This window comes from Lutra lutra, chromosome 16, assembly GCF_902655055.1.
Source record: "Lutra lutra chromosome 16, mLutLut1.2, whole genome shotgun sequence".
In the NCBI taxonomy this organism is placed as follows: domain Eukaryota; kingdom Metazoa; phylum Chordata; class Mammalia; order Carnivora; family Mustelidae; genus Lutra; species Lutra lutra.
In genome coordinates this window covers 49,577,467-49,600,985 of record NC_062293.1, presented here as the reverse complement: position 1 = coordinate 49,600,985, position 23,519 = coordinate 49,577,467, and the positions used below count along the sequence as shown (strand labels likewise).

General features: G+C 53.8%; 1 protein-coding gene across 2 annotated transcripts in view; it reads right to left on the bottom strand.

Annotated features, from left to right (window-relative positions):
* The window catches only part of DRC3 (dynein regulatory complex subunit 3), a 32,361-nt gene that overhangs the window by 7,261 nt on the left and 1,581 nt on the right, over positions 1-23,519 (bottom strand). The window contains exons 2-10 of one of the 2 annotated variants that reach the window (XM_047708441.1): positions 20,736-20,900; positions 17,559-17,675; positions 14,901-15,067; positions 13,067-13,213; positions 9,925-10,044; positions 9,150-9,262; positions 7,784-7,958; positions 2,517-2,648; positions 650-720 (exon numbers count right to left, since the gene is read on the bottom strand). In XM_047708441.1, the coding sequence (XP_047564397.1) occupies positions 650-720; positions 2,517-2,648; positions 7,784-7,958; positions 9,150-9,262; positions 9,925-10,044; positions 13,067-13,213; positions 14,901-15,067; positions 17,559-17,675; positions 20,736-20,895 (1,202 nt within the window). In that variant the 5' untranslated portion in view covers positions 20,896-20,900. The remainder of the gene's footprint in view (positions 1-649; positions 721-2,516; positions 2,649-7,783; positions 7,959-9,149; positions 9,263-9,924; positions 10,045-13,066; positions 13,214-14,900; positions 15,068-17,558; positions 17,676-20,735; positions 20,901-23,519) is intronic. The other variant, XM_047708442.1, reaches the window with a different exon arrangement.

Genomic DNA, 23,519 nt, shown 5'->3' with positions numbered 1-23,519 from the left:
CTTTTCACTATCTCTGCCAACCTATTTAGGGCATTGGTGGCAGTGGGAGGCGGTAGGTGTGACCCAAAGGTGGCCACCTGGAAGGGGATTACACTTACTTGCATCTTGCTTAGTTCATGAAAGAGCTGTACTCTTCTCTGCCTTTTGTTAAAAATACCAGTGCTGGGGACGTCTGGGTGGCTCAGTTGGTTAAGCAGCTGCCTTCGGCTCAGGTCATGATCCCAGCGTCCTGGGATCGAGTCCCACATCGGGCTCCTTGCTTGGCGGGGAGCCTGCTTCTCCCTCTGCCTCTGCCTGCCATTCTGTCCGCCTGTGCTCGCTCTCTCTCCCTCTCTCTCTGACAAATAAATAAAAAAAAATCTTAAAAAAAAAAAAAATACCAGCGCTGGCGTGCCTGGGTGACTCAGGTCATGATCCCAGGTTCCTGGGACAGAGCCCCATGTCAGGTTCCCTGCTCAGCAGGGAGTCTGCTTCTCCTTCTCCCTCTGGTCCTCCCCCACCCTGCTCGGGCTCTCTCTCTGAAATAAATGAATAAAATCTTAAAAAAAAAAAAATGCAAGTGCCCCTCCCCTGGTTCCCCTGGAGGTAGGAGGACCACTGATGTGGGCCAGGAGCACCTCCCCACGGAGGGTCATCAAGGAAAGGATATAGGCTCTGGACATTTTCAATAAAGAGTGCCACCAAGTCCATGATGTTCCTTTCAAACATATTTATGGTCTCCTGGAAATGACAGAGAACACAGTTAACATGAATATTTAGACATGAACTCGACTGGCCTGGCATCAGAGCAAAAGGCTGATCTGTAAAACTTAGCAGGTGACTCCTCCAATCCCAGACCTTCAGGGTAAAGACCAACTACCTTGACCTTCCCAAGTAGAGGTCTATAAACTGGGCCCCTCTCCTGACCTCTTTCTTACAGCTGTGTTCCTCTCCAGCCACTTCAGCTTACTCACCATCCCCTGAAAGTTTAATGCAAAGCTTCCTTCAGATCTTTGCACGTGCTGGTCCCTCTGCCAGGAATACTTGTCCTAGTCTTTCCCTCCCACAACCCTAACATACACACACGGAGCTAACCCCCTTCCTTTGGGCCTCTCAGTGGCATCTGTCCATCACCTTCAAAGAAATAGGGGAGAAAGTCGCTAAGAGCCAGACTGCTTGGGTCACTATCCCAGCTCCAGCACAGTGTCTAACTTCCTTGGGCCTCAACATCCTCATCTTTGAAATGGGTTTTCTTTGTCATAACTACCTTGTGGAATTGTGTTGAAATTTAAAGGAGTTACTTCACATGAAATGCCTTGCAAGGTGCCTCAGTAATGCCGGCCGTGACCCCTGACCTCTCACCACAAGCATGCAGCTGCGTGTCTGGCTTCTACCTCCCCCCGATGCACCCCCTCATTGCTGCATCCCAGCACTAAGCTGGAAACCCAGGGCCTAAATGGTACTTGAGTGAGAGAACCATGGGAGATGTGATGGTAAGGCCTGCTCCTCTGTGACCACCCCCCAGGACGGGTCATGCCCCACCATCAACTACAGACTCCCCGGGGGCCGCAGGGGGTGCCGAGGGCACCGGGAATCTACCCGAGTCTGAGGACTGTCTCCAGGCTGAGCTACACATTTTTGCAATGTGTGTAAACACGGTCGTAATGAATAAACATGGAGTCATTGAAAAGCACGAGTGCACCTGACAGCTTCTGGGCCACTGGTGATACCAGTATGCCCGAGCATGCACACACGGGTTCTGGGGAACTTCTGGGTGTCGGAAAGGGGCTGTCCCGCAGGGAGAGGTCGGGAGCCGCTGCCTGAGCCTCCCCGATGCTCCGTGAGTGGCCTTCCGGTGTGCTCGAGTCTTCGCCAGCGGGGAGCCAGCATCTGCCATGTGCTGTGACGGGGAGATCTATCCATGTCTGAGCTGTCACTTGACATGTGAGGGATTGATCAGGCGCTATCTCTTGGCCCAGCCACGGCAGCCTCCAATGAGGTTCGATTCATCACAGCCCTTCAGACTCCCAGCCTCGCCTGCCTTGTGAACACACGAGTCACTGGGGCTGTAAGAAATTCTAGAGAGCGGCGCCCTGGGCTTCCCCAACTTAGTGTTGAATTGCAGGCTCATCGCCCAACCCTGAGATGCGGCAAACGCAGGCCGCAATGCGGAGGAGCCTTTGTTCCATCCTAGCGCAGGGGCGGGGGGGGGCACTTTGTTTTTCAAGCACCCAGACAGCTGCTTGGGTCTAATAAAAAAAAAAACCCTCTCCCCGCTGAGGCTCTGGGTTCTTCCAGGATAGGGGTGCATTCCTGAGGAATGAGCTAACCTCTCATGCAGCACAAGAATCACTAACGCTCTGAATGACTGAAATATATTAAAGCAAACACAGGCCTGATGAGCGAAGAAGGCTTTAGTCAGCCGTGCTCAGTCACATGGGACATTTCCAGCAGAGGAAGGCCCCAGGAAGGCTCTGGCTCCAGTGCCGTTTTGCAGCTGAATTACTGTGTTCTGTGCCCCGGGGGCCGGGCCTCACCTCCAGCTGCTCTACCAACTGCATCTCCAGCGTCATGAGCACGTTGAACAGCTCCGTGATGTCCTCGCCGTATTCCACTATCCTCACCTCAATATTGGTCAGGTCAGACTCCTCTCGAATGGCATTTAGACTCTGGAAACAAAAGGCTGTGCTTTAGGAATCCACGACCCAGTGTAATTAGTTAATGACAGGCAATGGGTGGTTTTGTGGCTAAGAACTTAGACTCTGGGGGGCGCCTGGGTGGCTCTGTGGGTTAAGCCGCTGCCTTCGGCTCGGGTCATGATCTCAGGGTCCTGGGATCGAGTCCCGCATCAGGCTCTCTGCTCGGCGGGGAGCCTGCTTCCCTCTCTCTCTCTCTCTCTCTGCCTGCCTCTCTGTCTACTTGTGATCTCTCTCTGTCAAATAAACAAATAAAATCTTAAAAAAAAAAAAAGAACTTAGACTCTGGGGTTGGACTGTCCAAGTTCAAGTGTCAGCGAGTCACTTGTCAGCTTCGTGGGCTTGTGGAAGCTACTTACGCTCCCTATGCCTGGAGGTAGTTAGAGCACTGGTTAGTGAGGGCTCAATCCACGTTAGCTCTGGTTTTCACTAGAGATGGCTGGGCTGGGTGGAAGGAGCAATAGCTTCAGAATCAAGTGAACCTGAACTTGAGTCCTGTCTGGGTCACTTATTAGCAGTGTGACCTCGAGTGTGCCCCTTCGTTCTCGAAGCTTTGGTTTCCTCGTGTAAAGGGGGAGAGAAGTGTGTGTGTCACAAAGTCCTGGGGATTAGGTAGTCTATGTGAGCTCTTGACTAATAGCAGGGGCTTGGTGAACAGAGTCTCCAATAAAAGGTCCACAGCAGGCAGAGATAGGGAGACACACTGGAAAAAGGTCCAGTCCTTAGGAAACCAGTTGGGCCCACAGAGCACCCCAGAGCTGGATGTTTGGAATGAGAGAATGCTCACGGGCTGGAAAGCACCCTGGGTTTCAAGCCTGGCACTGAATTCCAGCCAATCACTAACAAACATCCTGGGGACTTGGCCACCAGACACATCGTCAACTTGTTTCTGTTGCTATATGGTATTAGTTGGAAAGGAAGAAAGAGGAACTTGGCACAGTTCAATGTGACGAATGATATTTATAATAATGGCTACCCGTATGGAGAAAAATCAGATTCAATCCCTACCTTGAAACTTACATAAAAACAAATTGCCCTCAGAGTGAAGATCTAAATGTACAAAGAAAAGCCATAAAAGTACTAGAAGGAAACATGGGTGGGTTTTCATAAATAATTTCAGAGTGGAGACGTCCCTTTTAAGTATAACCAGAAAAACAAACTTGATAGATTATACTACATGAACATTTTAGAAATTCTGAATGGCAGGGGTGCCACAGTGGGTTAAACCTCTGCCTTCGGCTCAGGTCATGATCTCAGGGTCCTGGGATCGAGCCCTGCATCGGGCTCTCTGCTCAGCGGGGAGCCTGCTTCCCCCGCCCCTCTCTGTGCCTATTTGTGACCTCTCTCTCTGTCAAATAAATAAAGAAATAAAATATTTTTTAAAAAAGTTAATTCTGAACGGCAGAAGCACCACAGACAGAAAAATGACAAGATGAACCACGAAATGGGAAATATATTTGCAAGTCATTGCACTGACCCAGGACTAACTTCTCAGTCTATAAAGAGCTCCTATAAAGTAACGATTAATTTAAAAAAAAAAAAAAAAAGGAGATATAGACCAAAAACAAAATAGAAAAAATGAGTTAGGGCATATTGTAAGAACAAAGAGTTCACAGAATAAAAAGTATAAATGGTTATGAAACATGCAATGTTTACCCTCACTTAAGAGAAAAAAAAACACACCCCAAGTGTGCCAGACTGGCAAAGACGAGAAGCCTGGGAACACCGGTCTGACAAGGAGCAGGCAGGCCAGGTACAGACTCCGTGGAGCGCACCTGAGCCAAAACCAGCAGAGGTAGCCACGCACAGTTCTACTTCCAGGACCTCGTCCTACAGATGAAACCTGCACCAATTTACCTACTGCGACACTGGCGGGAAAAGATCGGAAAAAGATGAACTGTCCGTCAACAGGGGCTGGCTTAATAAATCACGGCTCATCCATGCAATGAGAGATTTTACAACTATTAAAAAAAAAGGAAGCAATTCAAGTTTTGGAAGGATCTCTAAGAGGCAGAACAGTGCATAAAGTGCAAAACAGTGTACGCTACACTTTCATCCTGCGCCGTGCGCGGGTGCACACGCACGCATGCGCACACAGGGACTGGAGGCCGACGGACGGTACTCGCGGGTCTACCGCAGTCATTCTGTGCCTGTGCTTACTGCGCATGTCCTGCGTGTCCTGACTCCGGAGTGCCGGAGTGCTGGTCACAGTTCTGCCCTGGCTCTCTCCCCACTGGTCTCCCCACCATAGTTCCAGGAGGCAGGTACCCCTATTTCTCTAATAAGGAAATGGGGGCTAGCAGAGGGTCACCAGCGAGGGGGCCATATGAGCACTCTGTCCACCCGCCCGCTGACCCCAAGCTGTGCCCCACTGGGCACCGGGAGAGCCCTGGGCTCGTGGGGGGTGGATGAGGGGAGGACAGGACAAGCTCAGAGAGGTCCTGTAAGGAAACTCCCAGGCCGGGGCCTCAGGTTCATGGAGTCCCGTGAGCTTCTAAGCTAGCGAGGGGGCTCAGCTTGGGTTGAGCATTGGAGGCACCTGGGGAGCTCGGGGAAATCCCAGGGCCGGGTGGGCGCATCTGCCCCTTGTCGCGTCCCTGCAGAGTCTGGTGTGCCGGCTGCATGAGACCACTGCTCTTGGCTCTAGGAAAGGAGTGCTGAAGGTAGTTTGCCCATCCCAGGCAGACTTTGACAGTGTCACCATGATGGGGGCCGCTGGGACCCGTGCCTTAGAAGCAGGGGGAGCTGGCGTGCTCGGATGACCTCCACCCTGGATGCCAGGGAGTCAGGCTTGGCACCAGCAGGAGAACTGAAAGTAGCCTGGCCCATGTCGTCTTCCACAGGAGAGGGCAGCCCAGGCCTGGGGCTTCTGGAGGAGCCAGCTGGCTGGCGTCCAGACCTCCCAAATCCAGTGGCTTCGGGGACCAGAGAAATGTCAGGGCGGATGTGCCAGACAGGGACCGGTGGGCCTGGAAATGTGGCTTGTCCAGAGGGGACAGCCGCCACTGAGGCCCTGTTGACAACTGTCTCCAGAGAAGCTGGCAACCACAATTTTTCTGTGAAATCTTCCCGTTTGGAATGTCAGCAGGATGTTCAAAACGTTTTAAAACCCTCTGCAGGCCAAACAAAACACACATGTGAGCCAAATGTGTTCCTCTGCTGCCAGGCTTGAACTTGGGGTTGAACGCAGTAACACCCTCCCCATAACCTGAGGAGGAGGGTCTCAAGGGTTAAATCACACGGAACGTGAGGTCATTGGTGAGGCTAACCAGACAAGAACAGGGACTGCAGACCAAGGAGGTAAGGAGGGCAGGGAAGCACGCAGGACCATCGCCAGCCCCCTTATGTCTGAACATACCTTATCAGGGGGTTTTGAGTTTTTTAAGAGTTTTTTTTAGTTTTTTAAGAGTTCCCAACCAGGAGTGGCTTCCAGGGTTCCTTCAAGCCCCTGACACTGCAGGCAAATGCCCACCGACTTGGTGTGTGGCGACAATTTTTTTTAATAATTTTAAAAAATATTTTATTTATTTATTTGACAGACGGAGATCACAAGTAGGCAGAGAGAGAGAGAGGAGGAAGCAGGCTTCCAACTGAGCAGGGAGCCCGATGCAGGGCTCCATCCCAGGACCCTGAGATCATGACCTGAGCTGAAGACAGAGGCTTAACCTACTGAGCCACCCAGGCGCCCCTTTAATAATTTTTTAGAAATTTATTTAGAGAGAGAGAGAGCGAGCGAGCAAGAGAGAGCATTAGAGGGCAGAGGGAGAAGGAGAAGCAGACTCCCCATTGATCAGGGAGCCTGATGTGGGGCTCCATCGCAGGACCTATCCCGACCTGAGCCAAAGGCAGCCGCTTAACCAACTGAGCCACCCAGGCATCCCTGTATGGACAGTTTTCAGAGGAAAAGGAAGGTCCATAACTTTCCTTAGAGACCCGGAAAGATCTGTGATTTAGAACAAGAATTGGCCTTTAAAAATAATGCTAACTGGGGGTGCCTGGGTGGTTCACTTGGTTAATCGGCTGCCTTTGGCTTGGGTCATGATCCTGGGGTCCTGAGATCGAGCCCCATATCGGGCTCCTGGCTCAGAGGGGAGTCCGCTTGTCCCTCTCCCTCTGCCTGCCGCTCCCCTGCTTGTGCTTGCGCACACACGCTCTCTCTCTCAGGGAAATAAATAAATTAAATCTTCTAAAAATAAAAATAAATAAATAAAATAATGCTAACTAGGGGTGCCTGGGTGGCTCAGTTGGTTAAGTGTCTGATTCGACTTCGGCTCAGGTTATGATCTCAGAGTGGTGAGATTGAACCCTGCGTGGAGCTCTGCATTGGTGGGCGTGAAGACTACTTAAGATTCTCTCTCCCCCTCTCCTTCCGCCCCTCCACCCCACACACACTTGTGTGTGCTCGCTCGGTCGCTCTCTAAAATAATTCCAATACTGACTAAAAGAAACAAGTCCCACCAAGCACACATGGCCGATACTTGGGCTCGGCCAAGTGGCCTGGGGTCAGCAGGTCCGAAACACCTGGGCCTGCTTCTTCAGCTGGAATGCCCTTCCTCCACCATCCCCGGCCCATTTCTCTTTGTCCTGTGAGCCTCGGCCTGATCAAGCCTCCCCGGGCTCCCCGATACAGTGGGGAGGGCCTGGGTCTGCACCCTGTGCCAGCTGGGAGCTCGCTAAGGGCAGGAACCATGCCCAGAAGGGGCCCAGCTTCCCAGGACTAGGCACTGGGATGGGGCTCAGAAAATGTCTGCTAAATGAATGAATGAACAAAAGAGCAGTGGTATTGTCAATGTCATTGTAACAGGAGTGGCAACAGTAATGAGGACTCTACCTTGAACCCCAGGTGTGTTTTAGGTGGAGGCCCACAGGCCTCACCCGGGGCTCAGCCCTGGCATGCTGATGGAGCTGTGGCTGGTGGTGCCAGTGGAAGGCCAAACTTGCCTCTGCCACTGAGCTGTGTGACTGCTGGCAAATGGGGACAATGACCATGGGTCAAAGGGGTCGTCAGAGGTAGACGGTGTGTATCCCCAGCAGTGGGGCCAGGCCGAGGGGCGGGGTCAGCATCTGGAGCAGGAGGCAGGGAGAGGACAGGGCGGGGCAGAGCCTACCAGCAAGTGCTTCTCCTCGAACTTGGCAATCCTGTGTTTGCCCTGCTCCTGGTTTTCCTGGATGGCCTCCTTGATACACTCATTGAAGGTGTCAAGCTCCAATTTCCGCTTCTCCTGCTGTTTCAGGCCATATTCAAAAATGTTCAGGCAGATGATGATGAATTTGTCCTTGTAGGTGAGTGGCTGTTAAGGAGAGTGGCTGGCTGTCTTGGGGGCAAGGCTGCCGGCGGGGTGTAAGATGGAGGTGGTGGTTGCTCCTGGCAAGGAGGTGGGAGTTGATATTCGGAGTCTACCGTGGTGCTGGGGCATTTCTGTCTCCAGCCTGAAGGATTCAGGAATGGGACTGGCCTCAGGAAAGGAAGCAGGGGCCATGGGGTGGGGGGTGGGGAACCACAGAGCAGAAGAGAGGCATCCTGGGAGACCTCAAAGGGCTGGGAGGGGCTGGGAGCCCAGGGGGAGCCAGCCTCAGCCAGGGAGCTGAGTGGTGTGTAGCTCTGTCTTCTGGTATGTTCTCTAGGGGGCAGCTTTGTTGGAGGCCTGTCTTTTGCTCACCTGCTGCAGGCAGGCTAAGGGAGCCTGCAGAGGTCAGGGAACCATAGGCTTGAAGCAGAGAGATCCAGGTTCAAGGCCTGGCTCTACTGCTGCTTCTCCCTGGCCAGCCACTTCACCTGGCCCCGGGCCTCAGTGTCCTCACCTGCAGCACAGAGTCCTTGAGGTCAGAGGTCAGGCAGGCTCAACAGCCCAGATGGGAGCCCAGCTGGCCCAGCTCGCCCAGCTGGTGGACGGCAGAGCCCATCTGTCACCTTCTGCTTAGCCTCACCCTTTCTAAAATGCTGGGTTTTTAAGAGAGAGTTTCTTTCTACCCAGGGATGGTGCCATTATCTTGCCCGTAGCCATGATGACTAGTGCCAGTCACATTCTCTGGGCTCCAGCCAACTCGGGGAAATGATGCAGGCTCTTAGCCCCACTGACAAGGGCTTGAATCCCAGCTTCTAACTGCATGACCTTGGACAAATCACCCTCTCCAAGTCTAGCTTCCCCGACTATAAAATGGGATTCATCACAGGACCCATCCAGTGGGCAGCTGGGAAATTATAAACTCGGTATGCAAAGCACACAGCAGAAGCAACTAAATACAGGTCCTGTGGCTTAGTGCCACAGACACGCACTTCAATTTTCCCTCTTGGACAACCTGGCTTGCGGAGCACAGCAGACCCTGTGCCATGCCAGTCAGAGAGTCAGTGTGTCCCCTGAAATCTAGACAGCCCTTCCCCCAGGCTGAGCAGAAGGGGACCTGCCCCTTGTCGGTTGGCTGTGTGGGGCCCAGGTTCTGTCAGAGGCGGTGGCCATGAACTTGGAAGGATATCCCTGCAGGAGCTCGCCAACGCCGGGCAGGTAGGCCAGCTTGTTGCCTTCTACATCCTCGGTGTACATGCTGTCAAACAGGAAGGAGCCGTTCAGGTGCTCGACGAACGCGGCCTATGGTCAGAAACACAGAGGGCTCGGAGGACTCAAACTCATCTCACAGGCCCTGGTGAGGACTTAGTGGGCCAGGCCCCGCCCTGGGCACCAGGGTCACTGGACACTGTGTAGAGAGTGGAGGAAGGGATGCTCCCCTGGGGCTTCAGCCATCAAAGAAGGCAGGGAAGGGCATGCTGGGCCGGAGGCTAGCACGTGCAAAGGTCCTGAGGCATCAACTGAAGGTGGCACATGGCTCAGTATGGCTGGAAGAAGGGGCCTGGGGCTGTGCTGAGGAAGGACTCAAACCTTCCTGGCTGCCAGGGAACTACCCAATGGGTTTAAGAAAAGGAGCTGGTCTATCAGATCCTTTCCCTAGGCCCTCAGACCGGAACCCGGGCTGCCAGTGAGGAGACGAGGCAGGTGGAGTCCAGGTTGAGTTGGAGCTGGCTCCAGGGGCAGGTGGCAAGCAGAGCAAGGTGGGGACAGGGCGCTGGTCTATGGATGACGGACACGCTCCATGGGAGCGAGGAGAGGCAGCCCGGCATACATTCTCCGTCAAGACAGGTTTCCGGGGCCTGGGCTCTGCAGACGTTCATCACATCAGGCCCATGAGCCGTGGCCAGCGTCCTCGAGCCGGGGGAAGAGGGAGGCAGGCGGCAGGGCTCCCCCCAGCAGAGTACCTTGTGCTTCTCCAGTTCCACCTGCCGGGCCAGCTCATCGTCCAGCCGGGCCTGAATCAGGTTCTCTCGGTGCTTCAGCTCGTCGATGCTGTACTGGTGCTTGCTCTCTGCCAGCTCTTTCTGAGGGGGGAATGGGGAGCGGCACTATTCCCGGGGCATGTTCAGGCCCTCCTGGCCACGCCGGCCTCTGCCATCCTGCAGCCCCTCTGGCATGGCTGGGGTGTGGACAGCCCCCAGTAAGATTGTGTGTGCAAGAATGGCTTGCTTCTTCAAGGCCTTTTCCAAGTATTCTGAGGCTAAGGGAAATTAGGGAAGGACCCAGAAGATGGGGGAAAGCAGCACAGGCAGATGGGAGTATCGGTGGGACATGTCCTGGGGCAGGGGCTACAGGCCACAGTTACATGTGCCCCTGGCTCTCCACAGCAAGTGTTCTGGCTCTGGGATGCACCATGGGAGAGAGAGGTCAAATGAGTTACCCAAGTCATAGGCCTGGGGACAAGGGCCTCAGACCTTGGCTCTGTGCCCTGCCCCCTCGGCTTTCCTCCTACCCCTCCTGCTCATCCCCCTGTAGCCACCAGGGACTGCTGGAGCCCCTAGGGCTCAGTCCTCCCCCTTCTCGGCTCACTCTACACACCCCAGGTGATCTCACCAGCACTAAGGCACTAAGCACAAGCACGTCTGATTGCTCCATTCTCAAATGACACTCTGGTCTTTACCTTCAGCACAGATCCTACCTCTGAGAGCCAGACGGAGCTTCTGAAGCCTTCTCTCCTCCGGCTGCCCCAAGAGCATTGCCGACTCACCATGTCCAAGATGGACCTCTGTCTTCCCATGGTCCCACTGGGGTGGGCAGCCCCCAAGCATCCAGCACCCCAGCCGGAGACCCAGGAGACCTCCTGGACCCTTCCCTGCCCATCAGACCCCGGCTGCACCCAGGCCTGTCCCTGCTAGCTCCTGATCATGTCTCCCCATCCTCTCTGGCCAGGACCCCTGTCTTAGCTTCCTCGCCGGCCTCCCCTGTGCACTTAGTCTGCAAAGTCCCCAGCAAAGAGAAGAGCCAGAGCCATTCTGTGCAATGCCAACCTCATCTTGTCAGTCAGTCCCCTGCTTCCCTGGTAGGCCTTCCTCTTGGGCATAGAGTGATGACACGCTCCTGCCATGGCCTGCAAGGCCCTGCCTGCCACCCTCTCTCACTCCTGAACACGAGGTCAGTATATGGATCATTGTAGTTTTGTGCCTTAGTTTGGGCCTTGGCTGCAAAGGGCTTATACTGCAGAGTTGAAATCCTTCTAAAGATCTGCTATTTGGGGGCACCTAGGTGGCCTAGTCGGTTAAGCGTCTGCCTTTGGCTCAGGTCATGATCCCAGGGTCCTGGGGTTGAGCCCAACATAGCACAGGCTCCCCTCTCACCAGGGAGTCTGCTTCGCCCTCTGCCTCTCCGCCCCCCACCATCATGTGTGCTTGCATTTTCTCGCTCTCTCTCAAATAAAATCTTTTTTTTTATGTTATTCATTGAGTTGCATGTTTATATTGTTTTCTTATGTATTGATACTTTATTTATTTTTTTTTAAATATTTTATTTATTTATTTGACAGAGAGAGATCACAAGTAGACGGAGAGGCAGGCAGAGAGAGAGAGAGAGGGAAGCAGGCTTCTCGCCGAGCAGAGAGCCCGATGCGGGACTCGATCCCAGGACCCTGGGATCATGACCTGAGCCGAAGGCAGCGGCTTAACCAACTGAGCCACCCAGGGGTCCCTGTATTGATACTTTAATAAGCAAATTTAGATTTTTAAAATTCTCTAGTATCTGACCCCTCTTCTCCTTTCCATTTCCCCAGTCCTGCCCTCTGCCTCTCTGCTTCCCTTCCCCCAGTCCCACATCTCTCTGGCCCCCATTCTCCACACCAGTCACTGGATCCCTGAACTGCTGACCACATCAGGAATTCTGCTGAAAATGCTCAGGGTTCCCCACAGGCCTCCACCTTTGCCTGGATTAGTCCAAAACCCCAACATGGCCCCACTCCCCCCACCCACCCACAAAGCCCCACAAGCTCACAGCTCCTGCCCATACTGTGTGCTTTGTGGGGACTGTCCTCTGTTCCCCTGCATTGAATGGAGGACCTGCCTTCAGGTATACTCCAGGGCCTCAACTTAAAAGTGGCTTATGAAAACAGGGCCTTCTGGAAGGTCCAGAGAAGGCCTATGAAAACAGGGGGAGCCCTCCAGGAGAGCTCCACAGAGTGGAGAGGCACCTCAAGAGCCTGCTCTTAGACCTCTGTCCTCCCACAGTCCCGCTGAGGCAAGCAGTGCGCCAGCCATCCAGCACCCCAGCTGGAGACCCGGAGATGTCCTAGCCCCTCCCCTGCGTGGCCTAGGTCTCGGCTCAGCTGTTCTGGGGCCCAAGCCCCGAAACACCAAGAGGCCAGGGGCTCGGGGCTGGTTGCAGCTGGCCGCAGGGCAGACAGTCAAGTGACAGAGGAGTTCCAGGTGTCCCTGCTTTGCAGACCTCTGCTCTGATACCCTCTGACTTATTATTTATCTTGATGCTTCTAGCCAAGTCTCAGAATTGTGAAAGGAGCCTTTGTTTCCTTGCTGCACAATGGAATGCCCAGACTCGGCTGTCTGCCCTTTATGGAAACTTCTGGGGACTGGGGAGAGAATGCCTTTGGAACTGTGCTATGTTAGGCTGTCCCCTGGTCCTACAATGAGCTTTGAAACACACCCCAACAGCTCTCTGGCCTATTCCAAGCACTGGACCCCAGGCTGACCTTCAAATTATTGTCTAAATGAAAAACAAAACAAAACACCAAACTTGAGAGTTTTAGAGTTCAAGCCTCAGGTTCTGGTACTGTCATGGGACAAGAGAAAGGCATGGTCTGATGATGGGCAGCTCTCTGACCCCACCCCATCTCTGTGGATCTTCCAGAAGGTTCTGGCAAACAGTGGGCCCCATATTTGGAAGGTGGCCCAGTTCACCTAGATGCTGTGCTCTGCTCTGGGGCCCAGGCTGGGCAGGGTCAGCCCTGAGACCCGTGGGCTGGTCTTCCTCCCCTCTCCTGCTAGGCTCTCCTGGGTGCTCCCCATCACCTTAGTGCCCCCTAGGCATGGGCTTGAGCTGGGAGACCCTGAGGGACACACTTGCCGTGTGGTCATCGATGCGCCGGAAGTCCAGGTACACGAGGTTGGGAAGGTAGGCACAGATGAACATCTTGTAATCCTCTGACTCTGCGATGGGGTTCCCAGAGAGGCTGAGCGAGCGCAGGTCCTTGAACCGTCGCAGGTAGATGATCTGGGGAGACAGAGGGAGAGCAACCCATTCTCCCAGCGGCCGCGAAATGGAAACCAGCCCTGCCGGCCTCTCCCCTCGGCCTTCTGCCCGCATCCGCAGCCTGGCCATGACACTGTTGGTGGAGGGTGGAGGGACAAGTAAGGAGCAGGCTGGGGGTTCCAGGCTAGACAGCTGTCCGGATCAGCAGACCTGGGTTCAAAGACCGGCTGTGGGACCTTGGACAAGTTGCCTAATGGCTGTGAGCCTCCATTTCCTCATCTGTAATATGGGTACAAGGATGTGTTCACATACCTGCGTCACAGGTATGGAGGGACCAAAGGAAATGAGCTCCAGAAAAAGCCCCTGGAGAGGCCTCTCACCCACTCTGTAAATGGTGCTGGTGGTGGTTGTTACTACTGGTTGCTCAGGGTAGGCATGCCTTTTCCCTTATAAACCGTGTGCCAGGGCCAGATCGTTAAAATAAATGGAACCCCATTGCTAATAACCTCGGATTAAGTGGATGACAGAGGGACACTTGCCACCTGCCATTTATTCTTCCCATATTTTATTTTAGTAAGGCCAGGGAAAGTCAACAACGTAGCCAGTGTTTCCCTTGGCAGGATCTTCTGAACGCCCAGATGCCGTACTATGCAAAAGAATAAACCTAGCATGCTTTTCGGAAGGAATTTCTCTCAGTCCTGTGTTTATTTGTTCCACAAACACTATTAAGCTCCTACCAGGCTTCAGGCATGCGCTAGGCCTTGGGGACACCGTGGGAACAAAGCTCACACCGTCCCTTCCCTTGCACCAAGGGCTCACATTCGAGGGGCAGGGAAAAGGAATGGTTTAGAGATCAAATAAAATCATTACCATTTGGGGGTAAGTGTTATAAGAATATATACATGGAGTATGAGGGAACATACCAGTCAGGGGACCCAGAGGTCTCCGAGAGCGGAGGAGAATGTGGCCCAGCCCTGGCTCACCTGTTCTGGGGGCATTCAGTGGGATCACCTTGCCTTCCCCCATATCGCCAATGCCCCGAGCTGATGCTGGCTTCTTGTTACCTCGGGTTTGACTATGTGGGTGTGTGCTGGGCACCCCCGAAGGGACCAGACCTTGTTTATCTCTATACCCTTGAACTCAGGCCCAAGACCCCATATTCAATAGATCCTCATCTCAGCAAATGTTTAATAAGAGAGTGGGGGGGTGCCTGGGTGACTCAGTGGGTTACAGCCTCTGCCTTCGGCTCTGGTCATGATCCCAGGGTCCTGGGATCAACCCTCCCGTCTGGCTCTCTGCTCATGGGGAGCCTACTTCCTCCTCTCTCTCTCTCTGACTGCCTCTCTGCCTACTTGTGATCTCTATCTGTCAAATAAATGAAAATCTTTAAAAAATAATAATAATAAGAGAGTGTGGGGCTCAGGGGAAGAGGCAGAGAGGCGCGATCTGGCCTCCACCGGCGGGCTAAGTGTGGGTTAAACTTGGTGTTTAAACATGATCCAATGTCTAGTGGCAGAGTCTGGATTTCTGGCTTTTCTAGAAGGAGGTGATCTAGAAGGCTAAGTCTACATTTCCTCTGGCCACAGACCCCCCCTCCCCCATCCCCAGCTGCTCAGATGCTCTAGAGAGCCCAGCCCTGTCCCCTGCCCAGGCCAGGAGGCCACAGGAGCAGCAAGGGCGCCGCTCCAGTCCCGGGCCAAGAACTCACGTTCATCATGTTGCCGATCTGGTTGTTGCCCAGTGACAGCACCTGCAGCTTGACCAGGGCGTCCAGGGAGTCGATCTTGGCGATCCGGTTGTTGAACAGGCTCAGGTCCTCCAGGTTCACCAGTGTGTCCAGCCCCTCAATGGCCTCGATATTGTTGAAGGACAGGTCTGGAAGGAAGAGGGCTGTGAGGGCCCAGTGGGTAGACTGTCTTGAAACCAACACGTCAGAGATACACTCTGGGGACAGCACGAAGCCGACAGGCCAGTCACAGACTCACTGTGTGACAGTTTACCGTTTTCTAGAAGCCGTGCCTGGATTCTTTCCTGTGGTCTCAAACTATTACTGCCTTCTCCCATTCTGCCACTGGTCTTCCTGCCTGGGCACATGAGGGCAAAGGCTCCTGTCTGCACTCTGGGCTTGTTCCGGGATGGAAATGACGAATGGCAGGTCCAAAATGGTGCATCTCGGAGTGGAAGGAGTCTGCTGGGAGGGCCTCCTTCCCTCACTGCTGTGGGTGTTTTATGAATAATGCTGCCTGGGGCACCTGGCTGGCGCAGTCGGTGAAGCAGTGGGTTCAGCGTCATACTAATGGTTTCAGTTCAGGTCACAACCTTGGGGTTGTAGATCGAGCCCTGCATCAAGCTCTGTGCTCAGAGCTGAGTCTGCTGGAGATTCTCTTTACCTACTGCTCCAACTCCAAGCCCCAAAGGAGACACTAGGCCCTCTCTAGCAGGAACTGGTGTAAAGGCAGTATGTGGCCAGAGCTGGCACTGAACTGGGATCTGCCATATGCCAAGGCTGCCCACTCCCTTTCCCAACGCATAGCCAGTTCTGTTCTTCAGAACTGTACGGGAACTGGCCATGTGCTGTGTTTAACAAGGAGGCTGGATAAAGGGGGAGGGAGGCTGTGAAATGCAGTGCTTGCCCATTTCTGTGGTGTAAATCCCCCCATGATGGCTGATTTCAAGCTAGCAGCCCGCCGTCCCACATCTCTTTGGGACGAGATGTGTATACTCAGCTTTGGAGGGCCCGTGCTAGCTGGTTCCAGCAAGCCTCAGCCCTGGGACAGCCGACGTGGTCGGCCACCAGCAGGTGTGAGGTGGGGGCTGCCGAACCCTGGGGACACCATCTCCCCACTCCCCTGAACCCCAGGGCCCAGGTCTTCCTGGTTGTCATGGGGTCCCTGGGTGACTGGGGCTGTGGCCAGACAAAGGCCAGCTTCTGACTCTTTGAGGAGGATAACTTGACCTTTTACCAGAAATTTCCCCTCTGCCCTCTCACACCCATGGAAGCCTGGGTATCCCAGGAGTATCTCATGGGGACCTGTGGCACTAGTTTGATGTCAGAGGCAGCTGGGCCTAGAAGCTCTCACCTAAAAGCCTGCCGTTCAGACACCCGGAAGCTGGCAGGCCTTCCAGAGGTGGGCATGGCTCAGGGTCTGCACTGACCCAGCACCTTCTCCCCTTCATCTCCAAGGCAGGTGGACCGCCATGCCCAGACTTGGCATTGATGGGTGCTAGGGTACCAGGAGGGCTCGCCTGGGGCAAAAGACCTGGCTATGGGCCGCCTCTGCTGCCTGTAGCCTCCCAGCGTCCGCAGCTGCTAATGTGACAACATGATCCTGTCTGTGGGGCTGCTGTGGGCTTGGGACTGTCAGAACCACCGTAGCTGAGAGTCTTTGGGCAAATCCAGAGTTGCCCATGATGGGGAGCAGCCTGACAGGATGGAGGGAGCGCGGGCTCTGGGGTCAGGCACATGCGGGCTTGCACACCCCCTCTGCTGGAGGGCAAGTGCCTCGGCCTCGCAGAGCTTCACCTCCTCTTCTGCACATCGGGATTGTAACAGCCCCTGGTAGGATTGCTGTGAGGGTAACATCAGCCCACAGTGTAAAGAGCTCTCCAATCAGCCCCCTCTCCTAGTTCATCAAAACCCTGTGAGGCCAGGGCGCCTGGGTGGCTCAGTGGGTTAAACCTCTGCCTTCAGCTCAGGTCATGATCTCAGAGTCCTGGGATCGAGCCCTGCATCGGGCTCTCTGTTCAGCAGGGACCCTGCTTCCCACCCCCCACCTGCCTCTCTGCCTACTTGTGATCTCTGTCTGTCAAATAAGTAAATAAAATCTTTAAAAAAACAAAACCCCTGTGAGGTGTTAGCCATGTGGGCCCGAGCTCCAGAGTCAGCCTGAGAGAGCTTGGCTGGGAGCCTGATGCCCCCACTCATCCCAGTGACCTCTGTTGGCTCATCTCTGCCTTGGTGATGCTGTATGGATTAACAGGCCCATGCTTAGCAGGTGGTAAGTGCCCCAAGCACACTAGCAGCTGTGATGATTGTTTCTGGTTTGCTCTAGGCACCCTGGCTGCCAGGGCCCACTGAGTCTATAATAACTAGGGGGAGTCCAAGGCTGTTCCCCTGACCCTCTCCCAGTTGGGATGGTGGGCCAGAATATTCTGGCTTGGCATGTCCAAGCACATCTTTGCTGTCTCTGCCCAGCCAAGGCCCTAGGCTTTTAAAAAGAGTAGCTTTCTTGTTCCCAGTAGACAGACCTTCTACCGTACCCCGGCTGATGCTCGGCGGCCAGAGGAAAATCACTGGTGAGGCAGTAACCTTGGCCAGGCAGTCACCTTGGATTAGCTCGGACACACGGGCAGGAGGGGCCCTTACCCAGCCAGACCAGGTGTACGAGATGCTCCAGGCCCTCGATCTTCTCAATGATGTTGTTGTCCAGCTGTAGCTTCCTCAAGTTCTCAAACTGCCAAAGGCTGTCTATGCGGAGGATGTCTGAAATAATTGGAGAAGGTGTCTTGGCTGTTTCCGGCCTCGGGTGAGGGTAGAGCTCAGTGCCAGCCTACTGGCACTGCTAATACTAATGCCAATGCTAACCATACCACCCCACCAAGCCCCCAGGAGTCTCTCTTCGTGCATAGAGGGCAGTGATCAGGGTTATCGCTGAGGACCTAAAGACCTAGAGGGTAGGGGGAGTTGTAGCGGGGTCCTTGGGAAGGTGGGATGGACCTGCCCGGGGCAAGAGACCCAGTTGTGCTGCCTCTAGTGCCCAGCTGGGGTGTTGCCCGGGAGGCTCTAACACCTTGGGACACAGACAGTGCCCTGCCTCCCACAGTGTGACAAATAGAATCAAGGCTGCGGGTGACTGCCTGTACCACACACCCCTTGTGCGCTGTTGGTGAGGGTGGCAGCCAACTAGTTCGGCCATTTTGAAGGGCAGTTTGGCCAAGTTTCCTGAAATATTTAACATCCGTGCCCTTTGACCCTGCAAAATTTCTCTATTTGGAATCTGTCTGTAAAGACACACTTGTGTATGCTGCCCAAAGAAAGACCTATAGGCACACGAGAGGCAGAAAGATGGAGGGACCCCAAATGTCCCTAAGAGGAATGGGAGAAATCACCCATACAGCAGACAGGTGGGATCCTGATGTCACTGAAACACCTGACCTCTGGTACCTAAAGACCAACTTCAGAGGGACACTGCCAACTCATGCCTTTTGCTCCTCAAGCCAGGCCGAGTTCGGCTTCTGTTACTGACAGTCAGAGGCGTTCTGAATTAGGCTTAAGTACAAACACTGTGTAACGTAAACTTCTAGATGCCTAAATTTATCCCCAGTTTTTTCTAGAAGTCTTAACACCCCCATTGTTTATCTGCCCCCTTTTTTCTCTATTTGCCTCTATAATGATTTCTAAAACTTAAAAAATTAGAATATTATGAAAAACTTAATATGAAAAACACTGAAATAATACAGCAGTGAAAGGGGTAAAAGGAAAAAGTACATTTACTAAGCACACATTCGGGGCAGCAGTTTCAATATTCATTCAGAGGGGCAGGGTTTGACCACGGCATTATGAGGTCGTGGGGGAGGCCGGGCGATGCCCCTTGCTGCCCTCCCCAAGCCGAGTCTCTGTGGGGATGGGTGGACAGCACTACTCTGACCCAGGGCCCTGTGTCTGCCAGGGTCCTGGGGCCAAGCAAGAATGGTGTCTGCTCCCAGCTCTCTAAGGTCAGATTTCCCAGAAGGATACCAGCCACCGTCTCCACCTAGGCTCGGAGATACCTCCCATCCTGGTATGGATATTCCAGGAGCCTTTCTGGTCCTGGTCGCAGACTGACAGTTCTTGGCTGTGGCTAACTTCCCACAGCTCCCACACTCTGGGTGCTCTGCCTTGCTAGCTTTTCCCAGGGCATCAGCAATTCACGTGGAAAAGCCACAAAAACACAACAAAACCCAGGAGGCATCTGAAAGCTCTAAGTGAGGTACCAGCATACCAGGACTGCCCAGAGAGTCCATCTAATCTTCAACATAGATGCGAGATCTGCCTCCACTGTGCCTGGCTTGGTCTCAGCCCATCGTCCTTATTCCCTGGATCACAACGTCTCACTAGTCTCCCGGATCCAGCCCTGAGGCCCTCCACTCTACCCTCCTGCAGTCTGTGGGATCATAGGGAAACCTAAGTCCCATCCTGTCCCTTCTCTGCTCAGGACCCTCTCAGGGCTCTCATCTCACTCACCATAAAAGCCAAACACCGTCTCTTGACCCCCAAGGCTGATGCTAGCTGACCCCACCACCTCTCTGACTGGTCTCCATATAAGCCTGCCTGCCTCAGGGCCTTTGCACTGGCTGCTTTCTCTGCCTGGAATGCTTTCCCTGGATCTCTGAGTGGCTCTTTCCCTCACTACCTTCTAGCTTTTGCTCAGTTGTCACCTTCTTGATGAGGCCTTTGAACACTCAATAAAACACGGCACCCCCCCACCCCTTTTCTTCTCTCCTTGATTTTCCTCTATAGCATGTATTTTTAGCATATGCTATTATTTTCCTTCTTTATTTCTCCCATCACCTGAATGTCAGTTCCATGAGGACAGGGTTTTTGTTCTTTTCATTCACCGCTGAATCCCTAGTGCCTAGAACAGCACCTGGAGTATAACAGGCATTTGATAAATACCGGTGGAATGAACCTTAGACAAGGGTGGGGGGGGATGGGGTGGTAGGTAAGCCAAAGGTGGCTAACACCCCTCTGGAGACAGCCCTTCTGCAATCCCTTTAACCTTCCCCGACTGCTGAGGTCGCCGAGGCCCAGGGTCCCTCCCTGCTCTGGGTGGTCTGCCATGGAGGTCGTGCTCTGGGGAGGCCTGTGGGTTTCGTGAGGCTTGGGCCATGGCCGGGCTTGCCTTGCCCACTGACGGGTTCCCATGGTCTTCCCCAGACTACTGGGGAATCTACCAGCCATCTACCAGCCACCAGTCATCTACCAGCCAACCCAGCGGCCCAGTGGAGAAACCCAGGACAGAGCAGGCCTGCAAATCAGCCCGGGGGACTCCACTGGGACCCACCTGCCCAAGACATGCAGGCCCCTGGCCACCTCTCTCGCTCCATCTCGCACCCCCTCTGTCCTGACCCACTGGCCTCCTTGAGTGAGCCAGGTGCCGTGCACCTGTTGCCCCATCTTCTTCTTCCAACCAGCGCTGGAGACATGGACTCTAACCTTCCCGTTAGAGACAGTCTGATGGAAACAGCTATGGCCTTTGGGTTCACTTAGATGTGGAGTGGGGGAATTTGATCTCTTGTCCTGTTATTCAGAATTGGGGGTGTTGGGGATAGGCAAATGCTAACAACATGCAGTATTAAGCTTTAACCAACTGAGCCACCCAGGCGTCCCTGCAGTATTAAGCTTTAAAACACTCTGTGCCATCCCTGCACCTTCTCACCCAGGCAGGCCCAAATGCCAGAAGGGGTCCTGTGATCGCAGACTCTGCGTGGAATTCCGGGGCAGAGAAGCCCGGGGCGGGACGCTGGGCTGCCCTGTGCCCCCACCCTAGCCCCGGATACGCACTCTGGAAGTCCAGCCGCAGCGACACGACATCCTTGAACAGGATGCCCTCCTGCCTGGCCAGCTGCCCGGCCTCCTCCTGTGGCCCTTGTTCTCCGACAGCCAGCTTGAGCATGTCTGCGTCCATCACTCTCGGCTCGATGGAGTCGTACAACCGCTGCATTTTCCCTAAAAGACATCATGTTCCTCTTCCACGGTCTGCTTCTCCCTTTGTCTGAGGACATGGTCCGGCTGGGGTCTCTTTAAGGCATTGGGGAGCACGGTGACAGTCACAGAAGGTCCGGGGCTGCCCAGTCCCACTCCTCATTCCACTCCACCCAGGGGCCAGTACTTTTGCACCAAGGCTGCTCCAGGCCTTTTCCAGCAACCATCTGTTCTGTCCTGCCTGCCACCCACCTGCAGGGGTGCACCCCTCCGTCTCACAACCATGGCTGTGACCCTACCCCAACCCAGCAGGCTGGCGCCCACGCTGGTCTCTTTGGACCCTGGAGCTCAGCTGCCCTTGTGGCCATGGCCATCTTCGGCCTCTGGCTATTCTCAGCCAGCCTTGTTCTGTGTCTTGCCACCAAATGCTGACCAGGATCTTTGGTAGCCCCTGCCAGGCAGAGCAGCTCCCCTTCTCTCTGAGACTCCCCCATCTCCCCACAAGCTGCCCACTCTGTGGAGACCAGCAGACACTGACCCAAGCTGGCCGTTCCCATTCTTCCACTTAGAAATGTGAACTTGGGGCAGCAGGAAAAAAGTGCCATCAGAGCTGGCTGTGTGAGCTGGGGGGCGGGGGACCTGGGGGTCGCCGGCTGGCTAGACGTGTGTTAAGCAGAGAGAACAAGAGGAGGAGGAGGCAGATGGACAGAGAGAAACAGAGGTAGGAACCTAGGTGAACCAGAAAATAAGACCAAAGGGCCGAAAGACTGATAGAGTCTTTGTTGGCTTTCCCACCCCTAATGATCCTAATTCCAGGCCCTGTGAGAGTTTCCTGACTTCTCACATTAAATCTGATTTTACTTAAACTGAGTCCAGTAGGTTTCTGCTGCTAATGGGCCAAAGGATCTGGCGGAAATCCTGCAGGCAAATGGGGGATCTGTGGAGTTAGGGAGTCACAAGCTGACCTCGGGCTACTGTTCCTGGCTGGACAGAGCCCCAGCTCTGGGAAGCGTGGGCACCGTAACCTCATTCTCATCCTTACCAACCTAAGAGTAAGAACATCCAGAAGGGTTGGACCTTTCTGGGAAGGTGCACTCTATGGGAAGCTCCCAGATTCTGCCTCCTGAACCTTCTGGAAACTCAGTCCTCCCTTCTACTTCCCACCCCTGTTTCTCACCTCCCTGCTGGCTTCACCATCTACCTTTGCCCTCTTGGTCCTTGACACCCAGGCCTCTTTCTCGTTGCTGGGCAGCCCCTGTATTACTCCAATGAGCGCTGGTGGAGAGACTCCTGGTGTTGGGGTGATGGTGTCCACCGCAGATGGGGGTGGGCCTGGCAATCCTGCCACCTGGTCTTAGAGACTGCCACTGCCCTCCTCTGCCCTCCCCACCATCCAACTGAATGCAGCTTATATAAATATGCATCTGCCATTTCTGGGCTGTCTGTGATCAAATGTCCCTATGCATTTAACTGTTGTGTATCCTCTCCTTCTGTCCCCAAGTGCCCAAGGAGCCACAGCCTCCCCTAGTCCCACTCCCACCCCCGAGCTCTACCACCACCATGCTGCTTCTCCACCTGCATCTTCCATCTTCCCACTCTCTCCGGTCTCTCAACGCTGACTCCAAATCCTTAGAGTGAATGAGTCAATTCCCAAATACATTTCCAGTCCTCCCCCTCTTTCCATCTCCCCGCTGTTTTTTTTCTAAGATTTCTAAGATTTCCCATAACCTGACACCAACTTGCCTTTGGGGAAATTTTCACGTGCAGTGTTTGGCAGATGTTACCTGTGAAAAGTTTGTGCTTTCTCAAAGAAAAGTGCTGTACTTTGGGAAATGCCTCTTAATTCTGATTTCAGAACCGTAACTGACTTCTCATCACTCCTACTTCTTCTAGGTCTGGCACCTGGGACGGATCAGGCTTACTTTCCTGTCAAGCCCACAATCACTACTCAATGTGGAAGGGTTGTGAGGCACACTCTTTGTTAAGCACAAGAGGGCAGGATTTGGAACCTGGGCGTGCATCTTTTGGCAACTAACCTCACCTGTCTAAGCCTCTGATTTCCTGTCTGTAAAAATGGATAAGTCCTCCCTCCTACATTTGTTTAAGATCATTTACTCAGCCCACACACGTGTCATGAATAGCTACTACATGCCATGAATAAAACAGATCTCCTTCCCTCTTGTTTCAGATGTGAATCAGATCATCATACAAATATTTAATTACAAACCATGACAAGTTTGTAGATGTCGGGAACGAGGACAGCATACATTAGGGGCACCTGGCCTGGTCAGGGGAGACAGGTCTGGGATCTGAAGCAGGAGTAGGAAAGAGGGAAGTGGGACCGGCACAGCGAGGGCCTGAGGGTGGGAGAGAAAAAGCCATATTCCATTTCGGCTGAATTGAAGCGAGGTTGGAGGGACCTACAGGAGTTTATTATTCTAGGATCCCTGGGAAGCTCCTGGGGCTTAACGAGAGCAGGGACTTGGTCAGCTTTAGGTTTTAAGAGGCTCACTCTGGCTGTCATACTGAGATCGGCAAGAGCCGTGAGCAGGGTGGTGGTAAGATGTGGCTGAGAGAGATCTCCGGGAACTTCACTTATATGTAGGACTAATCATCGGCAGTTTCCAGACTTAAAAAACAAAA